Genomic DNA, 20,923 nt, shown 5'->3' with positions numbered 1-20,923 from the left:
TCTGTCCGTTCAGTGGATCTCAAAGGGGCTGTGCTGATGCTGTCTGGTAATCACAGCAGAGACGTGTTTAAAGGATGGGTGTAATTATCTTCTGCCTGGGGTGGGTTGTCGTGGGTTGGTTGGTTGGTTTTTCTGTTTGTTTTATTTATCTATCGGGTCTTAGTGTGGCAAGTGGGCTCCGTAGTTGTGGCTCACGGGCTCCTTAGTCGTGACTCGCCGGCTGTTTTAGTTGCGGCATGCATTTGGGATCTAGTTCCCTGGCCAGGGATCAAACCTGGGCCCCCTGCACTGGGAGCGTGGCGTCTTAACCACTGCACCACCAGGGAAGTCCCGGTTGTCACGGTTTTGAAGAACATGTGGGAGCAGGGAACGGTGTGTGCAAATGCGTGCCCAGGATATATTCCAGAACCATGAGGACTCGTTAGTGAAGTGTTTAATTGGGAGGCAAGGAAGGACAGCCCCATACCCCCCATCACAGTGAGGCAGTATTGAAGTCCCCCCCCCGCCACACCTAAAGTGGGCTGGCTCTGTCTGCGGCCTACAGTTGGGTTTCCACCCTCCTGACTCCTAGTTGGGGTTCACCTGGGAAGAGAAGAAAGGGCCTAAAGTTACGTGACCACTGGGCTAGAACTCTAGAACTCTGCAGTGTACTCTTGGCACCGTGAGTTACAGAAACATGTTAGAGTGAGGTATGAGCTAGGCTGTGCTGGAGGCTGACGGCATTCACACACCCCCTTCCCCTGCAACAGCCCACCTCTGCCAGTTTCACGGAGAAGAGCACAGAACAGAAACAATAGCACACAGCAGCCATTCAAGTTGGTCACAGGACGGGCCTTACCAGAAGTCGGCATGGATATATTTCACAAATGAGAATAAGTTGGAAAATATTAGTGCAATTTAGTCACCACAGGGGTGATTTATAAAGATACACTGATAGTAAACAAAACGGTAAAAAAAATTACAGCATTTTGTTTTTTAAATGGCACCCATTAAAGACTGAAATAGTCAAAATTTGAGACACTGTTACACACTCAGTACTTTAAAAGTTCACAGTGAATTAAAAGGCACTTTTAAAAATCTAGTTTTTCACTACTGCTTGGGGAAAAAACTTCATGGTAGCAGTTTCTAAAACCCATCCTTGTTGTTCAGGAACAATTAGTGTTGGCACCAGAGGATCCTATCTAAATGGTGGGTGAAGGAGTCAGTCCACAGAACATAATTTGGCCAGGGCTGACTTGCACTCTTGCTCTCCAGCCTTCTGTGGCTAAACGGCAGTAAGTCAGATAGGAACAGACTTTGGACCACAAGCTCTGGCTTACCAGGAGGCAGTCTAGATGAGACATCTCCTGGTTTGGAATACAGCAGTCCGTTCTGTTTCATAGGAAGAGGACAGTGTCAAAGAGGGCTTACCCAGTGAATAGCTCGGTAGCCATCATTTCACTTTACCCCTATAGTTTTTAATAAGAGCATCCTGTGTGTGTGGACATGGGGAAGGCGGGGCTTGAGGGACATGCTAAAAAGGGAATAGTATCTGTGACTGTTGACAGCAAGCTCACAAGTTTGACACTGGTCTAACCAAGTCAGCCTGCAGAGGTGCTGACCTATTGGCCTTCCTACCTACTCAGGTGCTTCAGGTTCCCTTCCCTGCCACCCACCCCGCCCCGCCAGTGAGACTTCTGATCGGAAGTCGGTAAACAGGAGAATTCAATGTTGGCACATGGATGAAAGGATGAAGGCAAATGACCAACAGGTTACCTAGTAAACAATAAAAAACCTTCCTACCCACAATGATCTTCCCAGGCCAACATCACAAGAAAAGAACCAACCCATCACTTGCTTCTGCTGGCCCAGTACGTGTGGATACTCCCTGAGTGGCTGGAAAGGTGGGGAGCCACCAATATGAGGACCAGGCAGGTGCCCAGCTCCTTATCACCTTGGTCCACCTATCTCCACACCCCATGCTTCTACCTCCAGAGCCCTTGAGATAAGACCCAAGGAAGGATCCTTGGGCTTCACATTAAAACCACCTTGGTGCCAGTGGAGGTCTGATGGGATCCAATAGTTGTTACTAAGAAAAAAGTGCTTTTGCAAAAGGGGCAGGTTAGAAGCGGGAGGCGATAGGAATATTCTTTAGAAAAACTCAAATCCCTCTGCTTATCAATACCCAGAAGGCTGAGGCCACGCAGGGCACAATCTGCAGTTTGGTCCATGGGAATACTGAGTGGAGGAGGTGCCCTCACTGCCTGACTCATGGAGCAGTTAACCATCCTTTTTGGCTGGGGGAGCATCAAAGAGCCGGACTGCCTTCTTGCACAGCAGAGAGAACCAGTAGATCTGGGGAGCGATGAGGAAGGCGTTGGCCACATTGCAGTAGAAAGGAATGTGGAATGGCACTTGGAGCAGGCTCAGTCCCTGCTGCCGGCCGTAGGACCAGTACATGAAGGGGAAAAGGAGGATCCGACATAAGAAGAAGGTGGTCAGCGTGAGGATTCCGTTCACCTTGTACAGCAGCGTGTGCTGCCGCTTTAGCTGCAAAAGAGGGAAGGAGAGCACAGGGTCACTTTCAGGGAATGACTAGCCTGAGTCCCACAACGGACAGGCCAAGCGTCTCCTTTTCCGACACTTGTAGAAGAGATGATTGAGCACTGCCGTATTTGCATATGCAGAGAGCCTCATATTTCCAACAGTGATGTGAAATTTGATCTAAGCCACCCAGCTGACGGGAGCACAGGAACGGTGGGTTAGAGAAACTCTGTGACCAGGAAAAATATATATGAAGAACTGGATCAAATTTGAATCAAATGGACAATTTTTCAATCCCACTGGCTCAAAAGACCAACTGACCTTTAAGTCTGTTCAAGGGTCTCCTACCCCACTATTGGTAGCACTAAAGAAGTTTCTCCAGACCCTCTTAATCTACCAGGAGAAGCAGAGTCTGTTCCCTCGGCACTCTTTCTGCCACTCCTTTCATACGTGCCTGAATCAGAACTCTGCCCAGCGACACAAACGGAGTACTCAGTTCTGCCGTGAAGATGCAGCCAACAAAGAAGTCCCCAAGCTCTCCCCTAAGCCTCTGCAGAGGAAAAGAGGAAAAAGGGAAATAAGTAATGGAGGTTAAGGAACCACTGGAAGGAAAATTCTAACTAGGGCTATTGAAAAGGGTAACCCTGAGCAACCATGCAGGGAAATGGAAGTGCTAAACAGGCCAGTGTAGACCAGTTCACACTGTGCAGCCTCCATAGCAAGGGCACTTGGAATCCTCATGGTCCAGAGGCAACTGCATGACACACTGAGCTTTCTCTAGAATTTCAGTGTCATCCAACAGGAAGTCTGCAGCCCGCTTTGGGTATCCAACTTAGTCACGCCAAGGGCACTTAAGCCAGTTCAGTTCCATGAAATATGCACCAGGCCCCATGCCTGATGTTAGGGTCCCAACACAATCAAGAGAGACTTATTAAAGAATGTCATGCACTCTACCTCTCCTTTTATCCTTTCAAGAAAGCAGTATAGGGAATTCCCTGGCGGTCAAGTGGTTAGGACTCGGCACTTTTGCTGCTGTGGCCCAGCTTCGATCCCTGGCTGGGGAACTAAGATCCCACAAGCCACAAGGCGTGGCCAAAAAAAGCAAGCAAGCAAGCAGTATTGGGATAGCAGTTCTGTCCCTTAGTACCACCGAGCGAGGTACATAAACTCATAGAGCCCCAGTTTCTTCATCTATGGTATAGGGCTAATAATTTCTAATGATCATTTCTAATTATTTCTAATAATTTCTAATGATTATTAGAAAGCAACAAATTTTTTTTAAGATTTTTTTTTGATGTAGACCATTTTTAAAGTCTTTATTGAATTTGTCACAATTTTGCTTCTGTTTTTTATGTTTTGGTTTTTTTGGCCGTGAGGCATGTGGGATCTTAGCTCCCCGACCAGGGATCGAACCCGCACCCACTGCGTTGGAAGGTGAAGTACTAACCACTGGACCCCCAGGGAAGTCCCCAAGCTACAAGTTTTTAAATCAAGCACCTGTCACCTGGTAGGCACTTGGGAATTACTAGTCTCCCCTCTGCATTCCCATTTTTCTTCCTTGTTGGGTGAGTTTTTTTAATGGGAAAAAATGGATCTGGGGAGAAATTATGAGGCTATTTGCTTTGAGAGTCTGTGCTTTTGTGACATCAAAATAATGCAAACAGCCCTCTCTGGGCACTATCAGAGCAAATAACCAGTTGATGGAGCTACTCTTTCTTTAAGACAATTTTTATGTTGTTTTGTATTATGTATTGGTTTTATATTATATGAACTAAAGGCAGAACCTTTGACAAATGCTCGGGTATCACAGAGGGCTGGGGGATTGCCAGTAAAGAGGATCACAGACATTTCAGATTTAATTCCTTTCTACACTGTGGCAGCAGCTGGCAGGAGGGCAGTGGGGGCAGCAGGAAAGGGGAAGAAAAGGGGGCAGCCTGACGGTTGGGACACCCAGTTCAACAGGAGAAACGAGTGGCTGAACCTACTGGTGCCTGTCCTGGGAGGCCATTACCTGTGCGACCGGCACAAGGACAAACAGAATAACTGCGTGGTGCGTGATCATGAGGCGGTTTTTACTTAGGAAGTTTCGAAAAATGGTGAGGGAATGTTTGCTGCTCTGGTCCCCGGTTCGGTACCATTCACAGAGGTACATGGCGTAGGAGTCATAGATCATGTATGGAATCAAAAACCAGACATACTCTCGGGCAAGCCAGTGCCTGAAAGAAAGCATATGGATGGTCCAAGAAGTAATTATGGATATCAGTTATGAAGGCTCACAGCCAGCCTCTTCTTAAACACATCTGCATCAGCTTTGTACTTAATCAGCTGTTTTTACTCCAGATACTTTACAATGAACATGCTGAAGCTGACCAATAAGGAGAGTGAACAACCTTCTCTAAATTACAAGGCAAACTCGTAAGTGTCAAAGGTAGAAAGCAAGGATTCACTCAGCACCATGTGTTTCAGTGACTTGCCATCACTATTTGCCTGGTTTAGCTACTCATTTGTAATGGATTTTCTGGTACTTTGTGATATAAGCTGACTTTGATACAGATATCTCTACCAGTGATTCAACAGACCCACCAAGAAACAGGTTTGGAAAGTGACCCAAATCCCAAACCCAGTATTTCCAGTTTAACTCTACTCAGTTGCTCAATAGTTGGGACATTACTCTGGCATCTGTTTGCAACCCCACTCTAGGGAGTTTCCAGGAAGTAACCCTGGCCACTCTCTTTACAATACTATGGCTAAACCCAGTTTCACTCAAGAAAAATATCTCTGCAAATGAGCGCAGAGCTCAAGGACTACCTTACAGTAGACAGATACCAAAAGAGAAGCTAGGACAAAAGACCAGTGTTCCCATTTACTTGTCCAAAGGGGTTGAATCAATATTTGCTGAGTCAAAATGATAGTTTATCACTGTCCCAGAGCAGATTAGAAGGGAAGTCTCTACAATTTCCAAAATTTTGTTCCCCAAATTGTCACTCTACAGAAAATCTACATGAAAAAAAAAATCTAAATTGAAATTATGTACTATCCTGGGAAGGATTAGACTAAGTCAGCAAAGTTTTATCAAGCGCCCATGTTTAGGTAGAAGAAACCATTTAGTTTTATGGTTCTTAAACTACCTGAGGGCTTCCCTGGTGGCGCAGTGGTTGAGAGTCCGCCTGCCAATGCAGGGGACACGGGTTCATGCCCCGGTCCGGGAAGATCCCACATGCCGCGGAGCAGCTGGGCCCGTGAGCCATGGCCGCTGAGCCTGCGCGTCCGGAGCCTGTGCTCCACAGTGGGAGAGGCCACAACAGTGAGAGGCCCGCATACCACACACACAAAAAAAACTACCTGAACATCAGAATCGCCTGCAGTGCTTATAAAGGGCTCCAAGCCTCAGAGACTACACATGGTGTGCCCAGGACCTCAAATCTATATTTTTAACCTTGTCTGCATTTAACCTAAGGAGCCGGTCCACTGAACTGCAACATTGGGAATACAGAGTGCCATTCACGTTTCTGTTCCTGAATGATTCCACACTTACCACAACAAAACTAAATAATGAGTAAGCAGTGAAATAGGCAAACAAGTAATGGCAAACAATATACATTCAGGGAAATTAATCAGCCAAGTTCCAATGAGGCAAAAAGATGCAATATTTATTCTACTACCCACCTGTGGTCTCCATCGCTTTCTTGAAGCAATTCCAAAGTAAAACAACTATGAAGAGCAATTAAAAACTCATCTGAAATAGAACTGACCTCTCCCCTTGAGTGGAGCCTAGGGTTTTAAAATTTTGCACACAGTACCAATTCAATAAGATGCGAAATTGTGGCTGTTAGTTGAATTCCCTGAAGACTTACCAGTGAGCAATCTGGATTATAATCTTAGCTAGCACTAGCCTGGACCTTAACTTTTTTTTTTTTTTTTTTTTTTTTTTTTGCGGTACGCAGGCCTCTCACTGTTGTGGCCTCTCCCGTTGCGGAGCACAGGCTCCGGACGCGCAGGCTCAGCGGCCATGGCTCACGGGCCCAGCCGCTCCGCGGCATGTGGGATCTTCCTGGACCGGGACACGAACCCGTGTCCCCTGCATCGGCAGGCGGACTCTCAACCACTGCACCACCAGGGAAGCCCGACCGTAACTTTTTTTAATAAAATGAAGATAATTAAAAAAAAATAATAATAATCCTTGTCTTACTTTCCTGACAAAGTTATTGTGAAGATTAGAAAGTTAAAAGTATGAGAGTACTTTTATTATTATTATTATTATTTTTGGCCACACCACGCAGTTTGTGGGATCTTAGTTCCCAGACCAGGGATTGAACCCAGGTCCTCGGCAGTCAGACCAGAGTCCTAACCACTGGACCGCCAGGTTCCTCTCAGTTCCCATTGAGGGTCCTTTTAAATGTAAAAAGTATCAGCACTTACTTAAATGTAAGTGAGCGGTGTGGCCAAAAAAAAAAAAAAAAAAAAAAAGGAAGCGCTTACATTGAGAAATAGGGATCTGGGTCTCTTTAAGGAGCTGATGAAACCCCTGGCTCCGCATCACACCCTGCAGATAATTTGGGAAGATTCATAGACACCCCCTCCTACCTACAGACATTCTATATGAAGGCCTAAAATTAAAAGACATAGAATAGAAAAATATTTGGATGTACAGACTATGAACCCCAAAGGGCTTTTTTTTTTTCAGATGATTAGGTGCCTTGAGAGCATCCTTGTGCATCCATGTAAGTTGAGGGCACAAAAGGTGGTGTCTGTCTCTATTTTGCAAGTAGAGGATGAATCTAAGGCATAAAGATATACAAAAGGAGGACCCTAAAAGCCAAACTTAGATTTGCTACCATGCTCAAGCCACTAAGACACATGGCTTCTGAGGGGAGAACACAACCGTGCTATAGAACTGAAAGTTAGGGCTTCCCTGGTGGCGCAGTGGTTGAGAATCTGCCTGCCAATGCAGGGGACACGGGTTCGAGCCCTGGTCTGGGAAGATCCCACATGCCGTGGAGCAGCTGGGCCTGTGAGCCACAACTGCTGAGCCTGCACGTCTGGAGCCTGTGCTCCGCAACAAGAGAGGCCGTGACAGTGAGAGGCCTGTGCACCGCGATGAAGAGTGGTCCCCACTTGCCACAACTAGAGAAAGCCCTCGCACAGAAACGAAGACCCAACACAGCTAAAAATAAATAAATTAATTAAAAAAAAAAAAAAAAGAACTGAAAGTTAATTGTGTGCAGATCTCTTCCTGAAATGTGTAGCAGCTGCCTGCTGCTTGCCCTCAAGTGCCGTGGGGGCTGCATCTGTCTTAGCTTAATCTCTGCAAAGGAGGCAGGTTTCAAGTTTGACCTGACAAACTGGGGGCAGTGAGGGAGCTTGCTGCACCATCAGGAAATGCTCAATTAAAATAAAAATTGAACCCAGCTGAGAAAATGCTGTTAGTCTTTGGTGTATGCAATCAAAGTCACTTGTCCTATCTTCTCTCAGCATCTACAATTCATCGCCAATAACTGGTTTTCTCTAAAAAAAAAAAAAAAAAGGGCAAAAGAAAAGCACGAAAATCGTGATGGCAGGGTTAAGCCCAAATAAGAGCCAGGCACTAAGTTTGCAGGCCACAGTGAGATAGATGCCCCTCTCGGGCTCCCCTCCCATTCCATTCCCAACAGGTGAAAACCAGGACAGGTAATAGAGTCAACATGAGAAAGGGATCAGGAAAGGCTATTAACTTTCCCTGCACATATCACAATTGCTCTTCAACTTAACTGTGAGGAGGAAAGGGTGATTCTAGGAAGACAGATGAAAAGGATGGCTTTGAAAGGATGGCTTTAAAATGGGGTGGGGGGCACACCACTGTTACCCAGGTCTAAATACTATACAAAGTAGACCAGCCTGGTCGCTATAATTTGTTTCACTGAATGCACATTTCCTGTCCTGCCTGTGGACTGAACTTTCACACCCATTCGAGTCAGTTTTCTGAAAGCTCCAGAAAACTCTTCATCACCTTTATCTTTCAGAGGAAAGACAAGAGCAGCATTTGTAAGGAAAGGGGTGGTGGATTTGTTCCTTTCCATAGCAGGGCTCTGCTAACCACACATCCTATCTTGGCCAATGAATGCTCCACAGCAGAACCCCAGGGAGATCATTTAAAAGAACCAAAAGCCATACTTCCACTTTTGAATAATTTTCACATTTATCTATCGCATAAAGAACCTGGGTCGTTGGACCACACTGTCCTCTAACACACCACCTTAAATCAGACTCAGGCTCTGTCATGGTCTAGCATTTCTTCAGTTTACTTTCTCCTAAGCTGGCGATGCTGAGGGTGAGGAGAGGAGGAGAGAACTAGTTATGGTGCCCAAGTTTCACCCATTAATCAGCTGCCTGACGGCACATGCTGATAAAGAACTAGAACCTGTGAGCCACTCAAATGCGGAAGCTTCGAAAAAGTCCAGCGCTGTGATCTGTGTAGCTTTCACCTGGCATTGTATGTTACCTGTCGGTGATCACGTGGCTACAGGAGCGGATGATGATGATCCCAGACCCGGTGGCCAACACAGCCTGCACTGAAGAAACCAGCCTAACGTGCGATAGAAAAGAGAAAAGGGGGGAGGGGGACGGGAAGCATGCTCAGTCCAGTCCCATGGACAGCATGAAGCCAGAACTCTTCAACCTGACTTCCCCAGGCCGCCAGGGCGCCGAGGAAAACGGTAGGGCCGCCGCCGCGCTCCCGACTCCCAAAGCAGCTGGCAGATGTCAGCATCGGGGAGACGTCCCTCCCGGTCCTCATCAGTGTGGGCAGCCCCCCACCCTCCAGCCTGCTCCCGCTCCACCCTCCTCCGCCTCCCTCCCTCCGGGGGCAGTCTTCACAGGGTCCTCGGAGCGCTCCGGCCCGCGCCGTGGACTGGGCGAGGACCCGGGAGGCGGCCCCCTCGCTTCCTGTCGCCCCCCTTTTCCGCCCTGGGCTCGGCGTTGGGCGGGCGCAGCCGGGACGCGTGGTCGGGCGGCGGCGCGGCCTCGCCCCGTACCTGGTGCTGATCAGCACGCAGTCGTTCTGGGTCCAGGCGGGCCGAGCGCGCCGCAGCCCCCAGGTGCAGAGCCCGAAGAGCCCCGGGAAGAAGAGCGAGCCGCAGGCCAGCGGCAGCAGCATGGGTGCTCGGGCTCGGCCGCCTAGCTCGGCGCCCTCGGCGTGGCTCGGTCGGCTCCGCGCGCGCGGCTCCGGGACTGACGCGGCCCGCCCGCCCCTATTTCTACCCTCCGCCCTCCGCCCCCCGTCCCGGCCCCGGCCCCGGCCCCGGCCCGCCGCGACTCCGGCAGCCGCCGGGCGCTGGTCCCTAGCCCGCGGCGCCACTCCCCGCGTGACCAGGCCGCGGACCGCGATAGGAGCGGGCTGGCCGGGCGGGGCGGGGTCTCGTCGCCACCGCCCCTGGGCCCCGAGGCTCCCCCTGGTTTCCCGGCCGGCGAGTAGGCGGCAGCGGGAGGTGCTGCCCGCCGGGCCCCGAGTGAGCGGACGCTGCGCACCCGACCAGCGCGCGAGTGGCCGCCGCCGGGCCGAGGCTGTGGAGGAAGTGCCGAGGCTCTCGGGGCTTCTGTTCCGTCACCGCTGACGCCTCCCCCTCCCTCGGGGACCCGCCTGGCTGACGAACTGCCCCGCACCTGCCCACCGGGCGACGCGGGCGGGTGGGGGAGGCCCCGAGAGGGCCAGGTAGGAAAAGGCTCCGGGCCTTGACCCCCCGACCAGCAGGGTGGGGTGAGCCCGCGGGGCAGGGGCGTGGCCCGGCGGGAACAGGGCAGTGGGCGTCTCTCCCGGCGAAGGAAGGAGAGGGCGGGTGGGCTTGAGGCCGTCTGCTCGCCTGACTTATCTATGAAGCACTCCCGCTTCCAAGTGGGAGGCTTAAGGAAATGGTCTTTCTGCCGGCCAGAGATGGCTTTTCCACGTCCTGCCAACCGCCGAAATTTCTCCAGAGGAGCATCGATCCAGCAGTTCCTCTCTCAAGCCACACATCGAGGTGGAATCTCACGGCTGCAGACTTTCCGTGGTACTGCGGTACTGTCTCTAGGCTTTGGGTCAAGATGCTGTCCCGTCTTGGTGACTGTTTCGTTGTTGTTGTTGTTGACAGCGTTGTCCTTACTTCAAAGTTCTCGGGCCAAATGCCCTGAACTTGGGTGGGCGGAATCGAATCATTTTCATTCAGCACCAGGCACGTGGCACCAATACAGTAACTTCAGTATTACCGGCTTCTCTTCTCTTGGGACTTGCCAGAGTTTTACTTTGGTCTGTATCTTCCTCAGCTTACGAATGTGGGGGGAAAGACAATTCGTTTATGTCTACAGCAATTGAAAGGTACTGTGGGTCTCTTCAAATCGCCATCATGCAAAATGCTAACCAAAGCCCCATAAGAGTACTTTGGAACATCTGGGCTCAGCCTCCCTGGGCCAGTTTCCTTATTTGTGAAATGAAAAAGCTGAATTACAAGTTCTCTTAGGTTCTTCCAGCTCAAAATTCTTAAGATTCTACGACTTTTATAAGGTAACATTATTTCTTTAGATGTCAATTAAATTTCTCTAACATGGCTGTTGCTGGTGTAGAAGCCAATGTAAACACAGCTTTTAACGTCGTCGTATATGTAGTTAAGGTGAGGGATTTAGGAAGCAACATTAAGGAAGCAGAAAACCCAAAGAAAAGTCTGATATTTCTTCCACTTAGGGCAACATCTCTAACTCCCAAATTCACCAGTAACACCCTTGGTGAAATAAGAAGGATACTTCAATTTGGTAGCAAGATATCTGGCTAATAAAAAGCTTTCTGTACATTCACATTTGCATGTGGGTAAAGGACAGCTATCTTCCATTCTCTCCAGAACAACAAATCCTTCTGCATTGCAATTTCTACTCCCTACCCGTTTATCCCAGTCACCTCCAGCTCCAGCTTTTCCAGAGAGGGACAAGTGGTCACAAGTCCTCCCTGCCTTCTCTTCTTAAAGGGGTCAGCAACATACATCAAGGATACCAATACTTTTCAGTGATGGGAATCAATCTACTCCCTATGCAAGAAGTCGTTTGTACAGCTCTTAAGGAGTCTATGAAATGAAAACAAAACAACAGATGTTTCATGCATAGAAAATAACCAGTAAAATCAGTTTCCAACACCATGCTCATGAAGTCACCAAAATGTTTAGGTTGAATCACCAGAAGGGCAACAAGCATAAAGTGAGCCCTGGCTTTTCAAGTGGGCAAACGATAAAGTCAAAAAGCATCAAGCTCGTTTTTACACAAACTTCTACTCACCCTTCAGACGTCTTGAGTCAAATGTTTCCTCCTGCAAGAAGGTTTCAATTTACCTGTCTCTCCAGGCAGGTTTATAAGTTCATTTTCTAAACTGCCTTTGCAATTGAATAGTGAGCATGTTGGTTTTTATTTGTATGCGCTTTCCTTGAAGCAGGACCATGTCGGGAATTCCCTGGCGGTCCAGTGGTTAGGACTAGGTGCTCTCACTGCCAGGCCCAGGTTCGATCCCTGGTTGGGGAACTAACATACTGCATGCCGTTTGGCACGGCCAAAAAAACTCCCAAAAACAACAAAAAAAAACCCAGAATCTTTTTGTTTTGTTTCCTAAGTTATACCTGGCACATTGCAAGCGCTCAAGAGATGTTTGATACTTTTTAAAGCTAATGCTTATTGAGTACTTACTATGTGCCAGGTACTGGATCCAACATTTTGCATGAGTTATCTCATTGGTTCCTCACGAAAAATCTGTTGTCCTCACTCTGTGTGAGTGAGTGTGTGTCTGCAAAATGAGACCCAAAGCAACTAAAATATTGCTAAGGTCACACTGCTGGTAGCAGAGTTGGGATTTGAATTCAGTATTTTCTGCCTTCAAGGTCAATGTGCTTAATGACTATTCTGCCTTCAAACTTGATAAGCAAGGAGAGAGTACATAATTCTTTTTCACAATGTGGTTTCTGATTAATAACCACTGTTCCTAATTGTTTACCCACAAATATAAATGTGTGGGGTGGAGTTTATGGGCTCTGATGCTGCTATTATTAACGCCATTTTATATTTATATATAACTATAATTTTTCAAAGCACTTTACATATATTATCTCACTTGGTTCTCAAAATAACCCAGTGAGGTAGGTGAACATATTATTTTCATTTTATAGATAAGGAGACTTGGATGCAAATGGTAAACTGAATTGCCACCCTACGAAGTGGCAAGTTTCAAATTAGCACCCTGGACTCCTGATTCATGTTCCAGGGTGATTTCAACTACCTCATGCTGTAGGGTTGGGATTTAAGGAGGTTTTGATTATGCTTCCTTTGTGGGTTTCAGGCGTGAGCTTGGGTTACTGGATGTTAAGACTTCTTTACCGAATCAGAGTTACACCCCTTGAATGGGAACTAATAAAGCTCCCAGTTTGGGAGGGCTGTGGTGGGCTTTCTAGGTGGTTTCTTCTGCCACTGAGGTATATGATCCCGTTTTTCTGTCCCCAGCTCTTCCATTCCTTTAGATCCCAATCTGGATACCATTAGGGGATAAGATACACGACTCTCCCCACGTCTGCTCCCTGGTTTCTCCAACCTTAAATTGAAAATTCCATATTTACTTATAGAATGCTTTGAGAATACTCAAGTGAATATCATTATGTGATGTGTGGGCTGCTACCTTGCATCTATCGGAAAAAAGGTTGAGATTCACACGTGAAACATCTTCACATCAAGCATCTGAACTGAAAGAGAACTTGGAGGTCTCCATCCACTCATCTACTTTAAAAGTCATAACAGAGAAAATGAAACATTACTGAAATGAAAATTATTTTGTTTAGAACCTCACTTCCTTTCTGCATTAGGGACAGGTGAAGCAGAAACAGAGCAGGAACGAGGAGAAAAGGAGAAATGAAGTGATAGGAAGAGACATGGAGAGAAAGACACAGCAGAGAAAGAAGATCCATCGGAAGAGACTGAGATAGATACAGGGAATCAAAAGGCCAAGATACAGCCTTCAACACAGGAAAACAGGCATAGAGATACGGATCCAGAGATTGGAATTCACAACAAGCGAACGAGAGGAAACGGGCTGTAAGACGTAGAGAAAGATGAAATGAGGCAGACAAAGAGAAAGACAGTGATGGCCGTTAATGGAACATCGCTCCCTTCAGGCTACCATCAGCAAAAGCCAGACAGCATTTCAAGGAGGCAGCTTGCTCTCAGGACTCAGAGTGTGGCCAGGAGGAAGTTAGTTGCCTGCCCCTTTTTTTCCTCTTGTACTTTGCACTCAGTAACACCACCTGATCCACACCTTTCACTGATACCTGCATTTGTGTTTCCCCTCCAGACAGAATGCTCCTGATGGGCAGGTGGGGCCTGTCTGTCCAGGAGGCAGGCATGGCATTCAGCTCCAGGGTTAGGAGGAGCGGACCCGAGCGCCCGTTTTGGCTCTGCTACTCAGAAGCTGTGCGACATGGAGAAAACTCCCTACCCTCCCCTGTAAATGGGGGTTCCTCTACCTAACTCACAGGGTGGCTGTGAGAATTAGGTGGGATCTTTTCAAAAATACATGTAAACTATATGCAGGGCAGGGACTTCCCTGGTGGTCCAGTGGTTAAGACTCCACGCTTCCACTGCAGGGGGCACAGGTTCGATCCCTGGGCCAGGAACTAAGATCCCACATGCCACTTGGCGCAGACAAAAAAAAAAAAAAAAAAAAAACTATATGCAGGGCAGAGGCCAGGGATTATTGGTCTTTCTCTTGGTAACCCCACAGCACTGTAACTTGCTGGTAAGCTTCTCAATAAACATCTCTTGGGTTGAAGATGCCCTAGGCCTGCCTTAGCCAGCTTCCAGACTGCAGCTTCCTCAGTTTTATCCCGGACTATTTGCAATAGCAAACTGTGAGTCCGAGAAGCACAGTCACACACAAGCACGTGGCTTCGGCAAACAGTGGCCACAGCTGCACACCACAGGAAAGTCTTTGCTTTTGTACACAGTGATAATGATCCCTGTCAACAAAAACCATAATTTACAGAAAGAGCTGATTATATAGTGCTTGCCTTTGTGTATTGCTCTATGTTTTTTCAAAGTCCTTTCATATATGCCTTTCCTTTGCTATAAATGCAAAAATTTGCTTGTTGGCAGATGGCTACACCTAACTAAAAGTAGAGTGAGTCCTACAAGCTTAAAAAGTATTCAAGGACTTTGATCCATTAAGGAAATTACCTTTGAAATGAGTTAGAACCAGCAAATTGCTGTGAACAAATTCAGCTGCCTTCTTAAATCATCAAGTCAACAATTTTCAGTGTCTTCATGTCTCATAAGTAATTCCATAAAAGATTGATTTTGCTTACTTTAACTCATATTATTTCTTCCTTTTTTAAAAAGTTTTTTGGTCATAAAAGTAATACTTTAAAAAGTAAAACCTGTGCAATATGGAAAGTAATAATCATAAATAATGCCACCACTGAGAGGTAATACTCTCAGATTATTAACATTTTAGTAGAATTCTTCCCAGTCTTCTTTGTATGCATTTATTATATATTTCATTGAGATCATGCTTTAAATTAATTTTTAAATTTTTATTTATTTACTTTTGGCTGTGGTTAGGTCTTCGTCACTGCTCCTGGGCTTTCTCTAGTTGTGGTGAGCGGGGGATACTCTTTGTTGTGGTGCGCAGACTTCTCATTGCGGTGGCTTCTTTTGTTGTGGAGCACGGGCTCTAGGCGCGCGGGCTTCGGTAGTTGTGGCACGTGGGCTCAGTAGTTGTGGCTCGCAGGCTCTAGAGCGCAGGCTCAGTAGTTGTGGCGCACGGGCTTAGTTGCTCTGTGGCATGTGGGATCTTCCCAGACCAGGGCTCAAACCCGAGTCCCCTGCATTGGCAGGTGGATTCTTAACCACTGCACCACCAGGGAAGTCCCTTTAAATTAATTTTGAATATTAATATTTCACTTATCATAAGCATTTTCAATGTTAAGATTTTCACATACCTCATTTTTAATAAGTCAGAAGTGATTTGATATTTTAATTATTGTAGATTATCTTTCAAAGTGGGTTTTCACTGGTTTTGAAAGGAATTCTTGGGGTGAGAGCAGGTTTGTTCATAGACACATCTTGGCACACAAACATAGACAATGCCTTCATCCCTTCTGGTAACTTTATCCTTAAAAATATTAAGATTCTCATCCTTACTAGCACCCTCAGTTTCTGTTTTTAAAGTGGCATCATAATATCTATAGCAACCCAAGCTCCTATTTAAGTATCTAGTTTTTTCTTTTTATAGGCTGAGCTCTATTAACCTATGTAGTAAACTACAGTTATGTAGGTGCTTGGTACTTAAGAAATGAATGAAGGAAAAGCATTCCTGTGAAGCTAAGTCTGTAGTGTCCTGTGCCATGCACAGTCAATCTCAACGCCAAGAATTAATTACAGCTCAGCAAGATTGTAGGTGAAAACTTAAATGCCGGAAACTAAGAACTAGCATTCAAAAAGATACATGCACCCCTATGTTCACAGCAGCACTATTCACAATAGGCAAGGCATGGAAACAACCTAAATGTTCATCGACAGCTGAATAGATAAAGAAGATGTGGTACGTATATACAGTGGAATACGACTCAGTCATAAAAAAGAATGAAATAATGCCATTTGCAGCAACATGAATGTATGTAGAGATTATCATACTAAGTGAAGTCAGAAATAGAAAGGAAAATACCATACAACATCACTTATACGTGGAATCTAAAATATGACACAGGACTTCCCTGGTGGTGCAGTGGTTAAGAATCCGCCTGGCAATGCAGGGGACACAGGTTTGAGCCCTGGTCCGGGAAGATCCCATATGCCGCAGAGCAACTAAGCCCGTGTGCCACAACTACTGAGCCTACGCTCTAGAGCCCACAAGCCATAACCACTGAGCCCATGTGCCACGACTGCTGAAGTCCACACGCCTAGAGCCTCTGCTCTGCAACAAGAGAAGCCACCACAATGAGAAGCCCGTGCACTGCAACAAAGAGTAGCCCCCGCTCGCCACGACTATAGAAAGCCCACACGCAGCAACCAAGACCCAACGCAGCCAAAAATAAATAAATAAATTTTAAAAACTTAAAAAAAAAAAGAAATAACATATATGCGGAATTCCCTGGTGGTCCAGTGGTTAGGACTCCGAGCTTCCACTGCAGGGGGCCCAGGTTCAATCCCTGGTCAGGGAACTAGGATCCCACAAGCCTTCTGGCCAAGATAATAATAATAACATATATGAAAACATTTACACTGTTCATTAAAGTACTATGTAAATGCACTATATTGTATTAGTCCCTGAAACCATTTGCTGTCATTTGGTGTAGTGGATTAATTCTGCCCGTAAAATGCTGTATAAGTACCCCGGGCGCTAACCGATTGCACTACTGGACTGCCTCTCCATCAAATGCTAAACTCTAAACCCAACAGATAAATGTGCTTAGGCTAGGGCAGTGAGGGCAAAGATAAAGAGAAACCGATGATAAGCAAAGTGAAGATTTTCACAGGCATTTGAAAATGTGTGACTGACACTAAGGAGAGAAAGCCAAGTGCAGACAGAAAAGATGTGGAGACTAGAGATGGCTGTGAGAGTGATCTCTCAAAGCAACAAATCTCCATGGGGGATTGGGGTGGAGGAAGCTATCGAATATTGAACAATGTTATATTTAGGACATAAACTTTTTTTTTTTTTTTTTTGCGGTACATGGGCCTCTCACTGTTGTGGCCTCTCCCATTGCAGAGCATAGGCTCCGGACACGCAGGCTCAGCGGCCATGGCTCACGGGCCCAGCCGCTCCGCGGCATGTGGGATCCTCCCCGACCGGGGCAGGAACCCATGTCCCCTGCATCAGCAGGTGGACTCAACCACTGTGCCACCAGGGAAGCCCTAGCCTGTTGCTATTTAATGCAGTTTTCTTCACCTGATGTCCACCTATCTCTCTGCTCTTTTATCTTCCTAGACTTTTGTACCGTGTAACTCTCTTAAACCCAAACTTACATTCATTATTATTATCTTATCTGGAAATAGGGAGAAGGGGGAGAAGGGAGTTGGGAGCGTCAGCACAGGGAAAGGTTGGGGTTGCAGGGGGAATGCAATGAGAGTTGACAAGGCACTTGTAAAGGGACAATCAGTGGCCATGGGACAGCATGACTTTGTATTGGAGACGGTCACCCTGGTATCATGACTCTCCACGACATTGTGGGCCACTTGGAAGCAGAGAAAACAAAAACGAGGGGACTAGGGCTGATGACAGGCCTGGTAAGCTGGTCCTGTCACTCCTCTGCTTACAATCCTTCAAAGGCTTCCCATCTCTCAAATGACCTTCAAGAGTCTCCACCATCTGGCACTGCCTATTTCTTCGGCCTCTTCTTGTTCCATTCTCCCCTCGGCTTTGAAAGTCCCATCACCCTGGCCAATTTCTTCTATCTTCGTGGCTTTTGCATATACTGTTCCTTTTGTCTGTCATCTCCTGTTCACACCCCACCCTTTGCTTCAGCTTAAAAGTCACTTCCTCAAAGAAGCCTCTCCTGACCCGCCAAATCCAATCAGAGCACTCTATCAATATCGTCTTTCATAGTATGCTTTACTTGTCTTTCATTAGACCTAACACAATTCTTTGCTTATTTGTATGAATACCCTTTTCATACCTGGAAATAGTTCCGTGGAGGCAGGCACTTGGTCTATTTGGTCGGTTGCTAAAGTCCCAGCACCTGGCCTAGTGCCTATTGCCAGCGGGAACATTCATTTATTCGTTCAATAAATTTATTGAACGAATGAATGAATGGCAGGAAGAGTTGGTTATGGAACCTTGGGGACGTTTTTTGTTAGTTTTTAACTACATCCCAATTTTCTCATCTGTGAATAGCAGATGATGATAATAACTACCAACCTCAGCACTGCCATGTAGATTGAGACAATGTATACTTAGCATGGTGCCTGGCATATAATAAGGGCTAGGAAATGTGAGCTATTATTATCATCATTAAACATAAGCGCTGTGAGCAACCAGAATGCTCATCCATTGCTGGCAGGAATGCGAAAATGATAACAGCCCACTTTGGAAAACAGTTGACCAGTTTCTTATAAACACAGACTTACTATACAACCCAACAATCCCGCTTCTACGTATTTACCCAAGTGAAATGAAAATTTATGTTCACACAAAAACCTGCATATGAATGTTTATAGCAGTTTTATTCATAATTGCCCCAAACTAGAAACAACCCAAACGTCCTTCAGCCAGGGAATGGATAAACAAACTGTGGTATATCCAGATAGTGGATTACCACTCAGCAAGAAGAAATAAACTACTGATCCATGCAGCGACATGGATGATATACAAATGTATTATGTTGAGTGAAAGAAGCCAGACTCAAGAGGTGACATATTGTATGATCCCATTTATATGACATTCTGGAAAAGTCAAACTATAGGGACAGAAATCTAGTCAGTGGTTGCCAGGGGATGAGGTGGGGCATGAGAGAATTTGGGGGGATGATGGAACTGTCCTAGGATTTGATTGTGACAGTGGTTACATGACTATATGCATTTATTAAAACTCACAGCATTCTAAATGACATGGGTGGATTTTACTGTATATAAATTATTTTACTGTATATAAAAAATGAAAAACATCCAAGACAGATGGATAAAATTATCATTTCCTTTAAAAAAAATAAAAGGCATTTATGGGCTTCCCTGGTGGCGAAGTGGTTGAGAGTCCGCCTGCCGATGCAGGGGACACGGGTTTGTGCCCTGGTCCAGGAAGATCCCACATGCCGCAGAGCGGCTGGGCCCGTGAGCCATGGCCGCTGAGCCTGCGCATCCAGAGCCTGTGCTCCACAGCGGGAGAAGCCAAAACAGTGAGAGGCCCACGTACCACAAAAAAAAAAAAAAAAAAGGCATTTATATTTCTGATTATAAAAATGCTACAGGCTCATAGACATTTTGGGAAAATGTGCAAAAAGTAATATTTCTTGCTATAATTTTTATAGGCACAAAATACACACACATGTAAACTGGGACCATGCTGTATATTTTTGCTTTCTGAAATATATTATGCACATTTTCCCATGTCATTAAATAATTTTCAAAAACCAAGATTTTGAATCAGTAATATTCTATTATGTAACCGATTTATATTTTTAAGCCTTCCTTTACTGTTAGAAATTATATTGCTCCCATCTTTTTGTGCAAAAAGTAATATTTTGTGCAAAATATTTTGTGCAAAATACTTTTATTACTTTTGTGCAAAAAGTAATGTGCAAAAAGTAATATTTCTTGCTATAATTTTTATAGGCACAAAATACACACACATGTAAACTCGGACCATGCTGTATATTTTTGCTTTCTGAAATATATTATGCATATTTTCCCATGTCATTAAATAATTTTCAAAAACCATGATTTTGAATCAGTAATATTCTATTATGTAACCGATTTATATTTTTAAGCCTTCCTTTACTGTTAGAAATTATATTGCTCCCATCTTTTTTTTTTACCACAATTTTGATTTAAAAAAAAAAGCTCATTGGGGCCAGGGACACTTAATCATGTTTAACTGGTAAAACAACTCTTCCCTTGTCTGCAATTATCTCCTTGTGTCTGGAGGAAAAGTAGTTCCACAGGGTGACCTGGCTTTTTCCTTTGTGGTGCATAAGGTCTAGACACACTCATATTACCTGTATTACTAGCTTAAATTTGCATAGCGCTTTTAATTTTTCTCTCTCGCCACATCCTTGCAGGGTAAGCAGGGCCGATGTAGTAACTTGTCCAAGATCACACAGCTCATCATTCGTGGACCGTGACTTCGACTCCAGCTACTCAGTCTCAGAAAGTCAACATTTCCCCAGGGCGTGTCACTGCCTAATCTGGCTCTTTTTCCCCGACCCCGCTACTGCCACTGAGCAAGGGGCCCCTGGGTGTGGACGCCCCCAGAAAACGCTGCCTAGAAGCTTGGCACACGGGGAATTTAACTTTTGTCAAGTGGACAAATTCCCATCCTACAAATTGTCCTTGGCAACATCGCCACTTACCAGCTGGGGTCATTTCTCCCCCGATGGCTGGGGGGACACCTACTGCCACTGAGCAAGGGGCCCCTGGGAGCAGAAGGATCGCCGGCCTCGCTGCCCGTGAGAGTTGCTGTCATTCGATCGCGACGCTGCCGGAGCGGCCGGGCCCTCCCCAGCGTCAGGGCCCAAGTGGGGAGGGCGCCTTCGGCGAGGTGAAGCGGGTCCCCACCATCTTAAGGAGGGGTACCAGGGCAGGTGGGGGCCGCCGGACTACAGGGCTGCCCAGGGAGACTACGGGATGTGACAGGAACGCCTCCTCCGTGGGACCAGAGGTCAGTCCTCCGCTATCCCAGAATGCCCCGGATCCCGGAAGTGCCTGGCTTCCCGGAAGTGCC

At 46.4% G+C, this 20,923-nt stretch overlaps 1 protein-coding gene and 1 non-coding gene across 4 annotated transcripts; one reads left to right on the top strand and one right to left on the bottom strand.

Moving 5' to 3' along the window:
• Window positions 1-810: 810 nt before the first annotated feature.
• On the bottom strand, window positions 811-20,862 carry TLCD3A (TLC domain containing 3A). Of its 3 annotated transcripts, none has more exons than XM_060082864.1 (5): window positions 20,553-20,862; window positions 9,002-9,085; window positions 4,535-4,739; window positions 2,978-3,073; window positions 811-2,529 (listed from the first exon to the last, which is right to left on the bottom strand). In XM_060082864.1, the coding sequence occupies exons 1-5, from the start codon at window positions 20,663-20,665 to the stop codon at window positions 2,260-2,262; spliced, it is 768 nt and encodes a 255-aa protein (XP_059938847.1). In that variant the 5' UTR covers window positions 20,666-20,862; the 3' UTR covers window positions 811-2,259. The 3 variants fall into 3 exon arrangements, with proteins under 3 accessions (XP_059938847.1, XP_059938846.1, XP_059938848.1); XM_060082863.1 differs by lacking the exon at window positions 20,553-20,862 and adding an exon at window positions 9,534-9,770; XM_060082865.1 differs by lacking the exons at window positions 4,535-4,739; window positions 20,553-20,862 and adding an exon at window positions 9,534-9,779 and having other exon boundaries at window positions 2,443-2,529.
• TRNAW-CCA (transfer RNA tryptophan (anticodon CCA)) lies at window positions 16,637-16,709 on the top strand. The gene has a single exon. It is a non-coding gene; the product is annotated as a tRNA-Trp (tRNA).
• Window positions 20,863-20,923: the final 61 nt, after the last annotated feature.

Source organism: Mesoplodon densirostris, chromosome 18 (assembly GCF_025265405.1).
Source record: "Mesoplodon densirostris isolate mMesDen1 chromosome 18, mMesDen1 primary haplotype, whole genome shotgun sequence".
NCBI lineage: Eukaryota > Metazoa > Chordata > Mammalia > Artiodactyla > Ziphiidae > Mesoplodon > Mesoplodon densirostris.
This window is presented reverse-complemented; position numbering and strand designations above follow the sequence as displayed.

Bases quoted from the DNA above. Each gene is read 5' to 3' on its own strand.
- TLCD3A (XM_060082863.1), bottom strand. From the start codon at position 9,655: ATGCTGCTGCCGCTGGCCTGCGGCTCGCTCTTCTTCCCGGGGCTCTTC. The intron at 4,740-9,001 runs GTAACATACAAT...GCTTTCTTTCAG, and splicing joins AGCCACGTGATCACCGACAG to GCACTGGCTTGCCCGAGAGT. The intron at 3,074-4,534 runs GTAATGGCCTCC...TTTCCTCTGCAG, and splicing joins TCCTTGTGCCGGTCGCACAG to AGGCTTAGGGGAGAGCTTGG.